At 34.6% G+C, this 8,624-nt stretch overlaps 1 protein-coding gene across 1 annotated transcript; it reads left to right on the top strand.

Moving 5' to 3' along the window:
• The first annotated feature begins 1,819 nt into the window (after positions 1-1,819).
• Positions 1,820-7,429, top strand: LOC149290629 (growth/differentiation factor 8-like). The gene is made up of 3 exons (XM_089488363.1): positions 1,820-2,183; positions 5,677-6,044; positions 7,049-7,429. Exons 1-3 carry the CDS (start codon positions 1,820-1,822, stop codon positions 7,427-7,429), a joined length of 1,113 nt encoding a protein of 370 aa, XP_089344489.1.
• The last annotated feature ends 1,195 nt before the right edge of the window (positions 7,430-8,624 follow it).

The raw sequence follows: 8,624 nt of genomic DNA, 5'->3' as shown, positions 1-8,624 counted from the left end.
GCAGGTATTAAATATGTTTTAATTTGCGCAACTACAATAAGATATATTTGGATAAAATCAATGCTGTAATTAGTGCTGCATCAATATTAGTATATCTATTAATATATTAATACTAGCAGATCACAGATAATTTTGAATGCCTGCCAATTAAGTTGGACAAATAAACCACCTTAATATAAAGAAATACAAATAAAAGAAATGGTAAAAAGAAGCTTTGAGCAGCCTTATTTTGGCAAACTTCATGCAAAGTTATCCCTATGCATTATGAACAGCAAATGTTTCATTGACAAAAAGGACTGAAGTTGTCTTGCATAAAACAGATATTAGATTTAAAGAAATATCATTTGTAACCATGGCTTGATTTTCCTCTAGACAACCTAGAGACATGCACAAAAGCGCCACTGGATGCAAAAGAAAGGAACTTAACTTCAACCTACTTATTTCTACCTATCTCTGATCCACCTTGACCATGTCCTAATAAAAAAGGCAAAGCTGATCTTGGTATCTGGCAACGGCTATAACTAATTGTAGTGAATAAACCTCACAATGACCTATATTTTCCAGGTTGTAGATATGGTACATGGTTGATAGTTGACATGACTATATTATCTTTAGGCACCTAAAGTTATTTTTACACTTTATAAATACTTATATGGGTAAAGCATTTGCATTTGTACTTTGTGTCCTATTTGATAAGAACACCAAAGGTGTATGCTATACATTAAATATCAGTTGACCTCTCCTGTTTCTCATCTATTTAATCCAATAAAATGCAATTGTCCCCGAGATTTCTTTTTTTTTTTTACTCCATTGCAGCTCCTGGACAGGATCCCTTTTGTTCTACTTTTTTTGTGGACTTTTTACACTTTATGTAAATTTATATAATGTGCATTGGTTAGGAAAGGGTAGTACAACTTGAATTTTTCAGGTTGGCATATTACTGAGCTCAGCCTTCCCCTATCCAAGCTCAACAAAACAGCTGTAAATATGTTTTGGTGTCATTTAAAGTTCATTAAACTGTAACTATATTTTAACATCTAACATTGATATCTAAACACTTTCTACAATGTTCACTTAAATGTTACACACTCATGTGCTGCAATTAAATGTTACACACTCATGTGCTGCAATTACCCAGGGAAATATGGTGAGCTAATTTTATTATCCTGCCAGTGCGATTTCTATGATAATCCACTTAAAATAATAGGTGCAAAAGAATAATTACTATGATGAACACATGCACTTTCTTTCCAGTTGTTGGAAGTATTAACCCCTTAATGACAAAGCCTGTACATGTTCGGGCTCAAAATGCATTGTTTTCAATGGGTTTAGGAACCGCCTATTGTCCGTAAGGGGTTAAAAGGCAATGTCCAAGTAATTGACATATATGCAAATAGTTATGACATGTACTGTATTTTGAACATTTCTTTAGCATACCAGAAGCTGGAAGAATCTGTATATTGTTAATATTTACCTACAATGTGAATTCAACATTCAGTTAACCCATGATTTTCTACTTATATTTGATCAGCCAGCATTTATTGAGCGTAGAATGTGGGACCCACTGAGTGCTGTAATAAATTGCTGTGGTTGCTGCCAGTGACATTCATTGTCTGTGTGGCAGCCAATCACAGGCTCTTATGACACAAGCATAACTTAAGTTGCAGTATAAAAGTACACATGGAAAATACATGCTTTGTCATTGCTAGTCCCTCTCTTTTTAAGTTCAAATTTCTAGTATAAATATATATTGGCTTATTAACCCCAAAAGCCAATTAGCAATAGTAATAAAAAACTAAAGTCTGACCTAAATAAGAACATGATACAATTCAGTAAGTGTGCTTATATCTGCCTGTGCATCCTGATAGCTTTCAGCCTGGTGGATCTGATTGTCAGCAATCAAGCAACTGATAAAGAGACCTTGTGCAGTGCATGTACCTGGAGACAGAACAGCAAGTCTTCAAGATTAGAAGCTATAAAGATCCAGATCCTTAGCAAACTTCGTCTGGAACAAGCACCCAATATCAGCAAGGATGCTATCAAACATCTTTTGCCCAAAGCTCCACCATTAGAAGAACTGATTGATCACTATGATGTCCAAGGCGATGACAGCAGTGAAGGATCTTTGGAAGAAGATGATTACCATGCCACCACTGAAACCATCATCACAATGCCCACAGAACGTGAGTAAAGATTGTGGGGTCCTCTTACACAGAAACCCCCAGTTAACTTCAAGCACAAAAGCAGCAAAATGAACTTTTCTCCTCTTCTTTTGAAATAGACAAGCTGTTGGCCACTGTGCTTTTGGGAGGGGAATGCATAACATTTTTCCTTACATTGTAGGATGTTTGAAGTTTCAGTGGATTTGAGTGGAATGCATGTTCTGAGTATCATGGCTTAAATTGCATACATGGAAATTATATTTAGCTTGCTTGTGAAAATGATTTTAAACTAGATTGGTGGTGATCACATATTTATGTTGGATACTATTTTTAGAGAGCACAGCAGTTGGTCTGTTTAATGACTGAAAAGCCAGGCCTATATTGCATTGCAATATGTTGCAGATCCATGCCAAATACACAGTTTAACACTTTCAATGCCATTTGAGTAAGTTAAATAGTTTTAACATATTTCTGCCACAAGGCACTGTCATTGTGATTATGCAGAGAATGACTTGATTGCAATCAAGAAGCAGTAGGGTACAATATGAATGTATTTTCAAATAGAGCAGGTAACAATTTACTGTCCGTGCCTATAATAAAAGTAAAACAAGAAACATTGCTCTCTGAAAAAAAACCCTTTTGTACCTTTTTATTATAGACATGAACAGTAAATTGTTACCTGTTGTATTTGTAAATAATTTAAATTGTATGTTACTGTTTCTTGATTTCATTCAAGTCATTTTCATAGAGATGCACGGTTCCTGCTAAGCCTCTAAAGACAGAAGATGCACAAATATGATATGATGCAAAAACACAAAAGAAACCTTACTTAATATTTATATTTGGGGTTTTTGCAAACTTTGCTTCAAAGCATCAGCTGGAAGTATAGAGAATGGTGGTTAGGGTGTTGATAATGGCATTTTGGATTCACTTCTCGCAGACCATATAATTGTGACTCTCTGACATAGTATATTTCAGCACTGAGCAACACCTGTCTTGCAAAGAGGGTTAAATAAATAATACTATATGCCCATAACTGCAATGTCAACATGGACACTGTGGCATATATAAACTGAATTAGTCAGTGGCAAGGGGTGTTATGTTAAAAGCCTCCAAAACACTGGTTTTAATTTTCATGGCATATAACCTTGAAAAACATCTGCTATGAACAACATTCCACAGTGTAGATGATGTATTGGTAGGGTTAGCCTAAAAAGAGAGTAATGTTGGCAACTACTTTTCAGCATCTCAAGTTCTTTAAATCCAACCTATTATAAGGAAGTTTCTGTCTCTTTGTGCTTTGCAATGCATTGTAGAATCACAGTAGATTTTAGCGCCTATTTTATTCCTGGTAATCAATTCCCCCTGATTCCAGTCTTTCCTTTTATAAATCCCAGTAGTCTATCTACCTCAACAAAGCAACACCCCTGGGGACACCCTTGTCATGCTCATGACTGACTTGAGTTTCTGGTAGAAGGACATAAATAAAAAAATAATTACATTCTAAGCAAGAAAGAATAAGACAACTAACAGGTGTGTAATAGTATTCTTGGCTTAGTTGAGTCTGTATGTGCATAAATAAGAATGGTAAATATATATTTAAGGATGATTTCAATGTACACATTGCATGATTATGTAATTATATGAAACAAAGAGTTACTCTACATAGTCCTGCTTAAAAAAATACATTACATGACTGCTTCACATTAATAGACCATAGTAGACCAGTACATGTGTTCACCTAAGATCATTGATCTGATTCACCTGCAATCATACAGAGGCTACTTTAGAAAACACTCAAGAAATATGGGAGCAATGGCCATGGTGTTAAACCATGAGCCAAGGCATACATGATTTATAGACCCATTGTACGGCGCTACGGAATTTGATGGCGCTATATAAAACAATAAATAATAATAATAATGTATGGTATAAGCAGAAATAATCTGAATGTAGGTACACAGCCCAATAGAATTACCATGATCTGTTAAGTATGACCTCTATTATACTATATTTCATGAACTGATTGATATGTTATGATCAGCTTAATGTGATCTATACATGATCCCATCATCTCCTTTCTTCAAACATTCATTCCTCTGGCATTTGGTTCTAAGATGAACAGGAACAAATTGTAAGAATATACTTTGTGAAGGACTTTAACAAGTTGTCTTACTTTTTCTGGTTATGCAGAAATGAATTAGAACAGTAAATAATTTAGTTAGTGATTAACATTGGGTTACTGCAGTATTCTGAACAACATAAATAGTTTTAAGTTGGGAAAACAAAACATAATGTAATTGTTAATTACTGTATATTTGAATGATGGTTAAAAATGAATGAGATTTAGAATTACACATGCAAAGGAGTCAATAAAAAAAGCAGACTTTATTCAAAGTCAACCATCAGAATTACTTTTTTTGTAGCTCTTTGTCAACTATATCACCACTTACACCAGCATTAAATTGTATCTATAATGTGCATTAAATTAATCTGAATATTTATTTTGCTTATAATAAAGCTAGACCATTCCAATAAAATAAAAAACTGCAGTAGTTTTAGGTGATCAGCCAGGTTAATAAATATAAGTATATAATTGGCTGAGATATCAACAAATGCTGCATCACTGCCCTTTGGCATTATATAAGTTAAAATATGAAATTAAGTTTGTGTGTATATATATATATATATATATATATATATATATATATATATATATATATAGCTATATAGGAAACATCAGTTTACAATCTAAAATCTTTGGTAAGCTTTCCATTGCACATGTATTAATAATACATTTAAATGCATTCCTATTTCTCATACACATATCTACAGGAAACTTTGCTTCTATTAGTTTGTAAATTGTACACACATATTCAAACAATGATAAACCTAGGGTTTGTGTTACTGATTTTTAAGGAAATTATGGTTCCTCAACTGTTTGACTGGAGGAATTAGGATGCAGTTTTTACATGAGTTGTCAGAGTACCGGAGACACTATGCCCACATAGCTATTGGCACAATGAGGATACTCACATGGCACCTGGGTTACAGAAATAAAAACTTATCGGGAACAAAAAAGGTCTCCAGCATATGCTTTTTGTAAAGAGGAAAAAGAGGAGATAAAATGCCGAAAGGGTCATGGTCTAAAACTAGAGGGCTGGAGAGTGATAGCTAGAATGGCCTTCAAACAGAATAGGTAAGGGTTGCTATAGTAAATTAATTAATTAAATAAGTAGAACCCTATTTTGGATGCAGAGCAGGAACCTAATATGATTTTAGGTTTTTATAACAGATAGAAACACGTGAAGGCCAGATTGGCCATTCTGTACTTATCTGCCATTGTAAGTTTCTATTCAATGTTTGTCATCCAATATCAGCCAGGAATCTGTCAATTTTATGTAATATTATACTTTGTTTCATTAGTGGTACTGGTTTGCTTTTACAACACAATATGATGTAATTTACCATGTATAAGTCGTATAAACATCTATCTCTCTCTTTTTTACTACAGCTGATTCCTCAACTACAGATAAACCAAAATGTTGCCATTTTAAGTTCAGCTCCATAATGCAATACAATAAAATTGCAAAGGCCCAACTATGGATATACTTAAAGCCGGTTCAGAAACGTACAACAGTATTTGTACAGACCTTCCGACTCCCTAAGGTACCGAATGAGAACACAAGGCCTACTGGAATCCGCTCTCTGAAGCTGGAGATGAATCCGGGCCCTGGGACCTGGAAAAGCTTAGATGTTAAAGCAGCACTGCAAAACTGGCTAAAACAACCCGAACCTAGCATAGGCATTGAAATCAAAGCATCTGATGAAAATGGAAAGGAGCTTCCTGTAGCCTACCGTGGTTCAAATGATGACGGACTGGTAGGTGATGCATGCTGTCAAATCTAGTTAAAAAGTACAACAAAATTATTGATATTTTATTTATATGTTATTGAAATATCACTTGTCAGCAACATTAAACTTCACTTACATTATTTCAACCAGACAATGAAAATGCTTCCACATTAATATGGTGGTGCTTTTGAACCAAGATGAAATCCATATTATAAGTCCTTGGGATGTGCAATAGTTATATATATATTTATAGTATGGTTGAGAACTCCATCAAGTTCAACTTTTGAAAATACTCTAACTACACTTATCCTGATTTAAGTAAACAGAAAAATCTTAAGCAATGAAAAGACAGCCAGAGGTCAGAATTACAAAAAAGAATACAATTTACAATAAAAAGTTTGTAGTGTAATAACAAACTTTACTGTTCATGTATATGGGAATATGTTATATAACGGAGAGCACTGAGCAACTATCTTCATAAACACCAATATTTTGGCATTGGGATCTAAAGGATTGGTATATGTTTCAAGTCAGGGAGGTGATGACAAGCAAAAGTATATTCTTACACAAAAAAGGTTATACACATTTTTCGAAACAAACATAAAGTGTATTAGAAAGCATAACTAAGGCTAATCCGTAAACAGGTGTCTAGGTTACAGGTCAGTTTAAGGAGAACCCATAAACTTCACTATGCTACTACTACTCGGAGTAGCTGCACATCCCACAAATTTCTCAACAGTAAACTCATTTACAGCTGGTCGCCACAAGTTTGCAGGAGAGCTCCCACCATTTTTTGTTACTTCACTGGCAAAGTAAAGTAAAATAAGTTAAGAATTAAAAAAAATACATGGCCTCAAACAACTCACCAAATGGCATGACTCCACTGCCAAAATTATTGCCCACCAAGGTGACAGATACAAAATGACTGATTAATGTACTTGATTGAAAATCAATAAAATCTAATAAAATGTTTAATAAATGTCTTCAAACATATTCTGTAATAATCATTTATCTTTGCTTTTTGTCATCAGAATCCATTTATTGAGGTTAAAGTTATGGATACCCCGAAAAGATCCCGTAGAGATTTCGGCCTTGACTGTGATGAGCATTCCACCGAATCTCGGTGCTGCCGCTATCCACTGACGGTCGATTTTGAGGCCTTTGGCTGGGACTGGATCATTGCACCAAAACGATATAAAGCCAACTATTGCTCTGGTGAATGTGGAATTGTCTTTCTGCAGAAATATCCCCATACTCATCTTGTTCAACAAGCTAACCCAAGGGGCTCTGCTGGCCCCTGCTGCACACCAACAAAAATGTCCCCGATAAATATGCTATATTTCAATGAAAATGAACAAATCATTTATGGAAAAATTCCAGCAATGGTGGTAGATCGTTGTGGATGCTCATAAAGGAACATTGTGAAATGCGAAGCTGAGTTTTCCTGCTTTATAATTACATAAACTTTTAAAAGTTGTTCATTAAGCTAAGGAGTATCCCACAATTCAGGGCTACAGTTACACCAAGATAACATGAACTTCAGCAAGAGGATATCAGGTATTACTATAACTGGTGATATATGCACAAAAATTAATCATTATTTCTGATGCAAAAGTTCAGAAATCTGGAGGACAATTATACAGTCAAATTCATTACATTTTAACAGATAGACTTCAAGAAAATATATTTTTTAATAGAGGGCTATTTTTCAATAAAAATGTAAACATTTGGCACATTCTTGTAAATTTCTTGCTGCACAAAAAGTTTGTAGTACCCTTGTTTGCTTTTAATTGGAACACAGTAAGAATAATGTGGATTGATTGTTCAAAATAGTAGATAACTGTGTGTATAGCTTAACTTATACATAACTTTAAAACTAATTTTCAACAACCCATTACATCACATTATAAAAGGGACAATGCCCTAATTGTTTCTATGTAACTAGATCAAGGAGTTTGAAAAGTGCACTTATCAGTATAGCAACCAATGGAATGGCCTACTCAGCAGGAACATTGTATTAGGTGCTATGGTGATGAGACCATTTTTTATCTTTGCCCTAGAATCTTTTTTCGTTATGGGTCTATGGGTATGACTTGGGCAGAAAAGTCATACACACTATAGGAGTTTAGCTTGGATCTTGTGGTTCCTCAAAATATTTAGCAACTATTTTTTAGGAGGCATATTTGGCTGCAGGACCTTTGTTATTTGTGGCGTGCAAGAAATATAAATCCTAAACAATTTCTGTCAAGAAAACCATGCAATAAGCTGAAAAACATACAGGGAATATTTACTAAACATGTGTCTTGCATTACTAGTTTAATGTCTGCTCTAGTTGCAATTATACAATTCCCTAAATACCTGAATAGGTAAGATTTGTAGGTGCAGTGAGCGAAATCATCTTAGGCACATGCCTAGTGTTAACCCCTTAAGGACAATGGGCGGTCCCTAAACCCATTGAAAACAATGCATTTTGAGCCCGTACATGTACGGGCTTTGTCATTAAGGGGTTAAATCTTGTCTCAATGGGAAAGCATTTAAAGTGTGAGTATGGGCACTCACCAGCTCACTTTGATAATTTGGTTTGGTGAACTCTTAATAAGAGCAATT

The sequence above is a fragment of the Sceloporus occidentalis genome, unplaced genomic scaffold (genome assembly GCF_023333645.1).
Source record: "Sceloporus occidentalis isolate IW3139 unplaced genomic scaffold, rSceOcc1.0.p SCAF_38, whole genome shotgun sequence".
Lineage (NCBI taxonomy): Eukaryota > Metazoa > Chordata > Lepidosauria > Squamata > Phrynosomatidae > Sceloporus > Sceloporus occidentalis.
The sequence above is the reverse complement of the archived record's forward strand: the minus strand, read 5'-3'. Positions and strand labels throughout refer to the sequence as shown.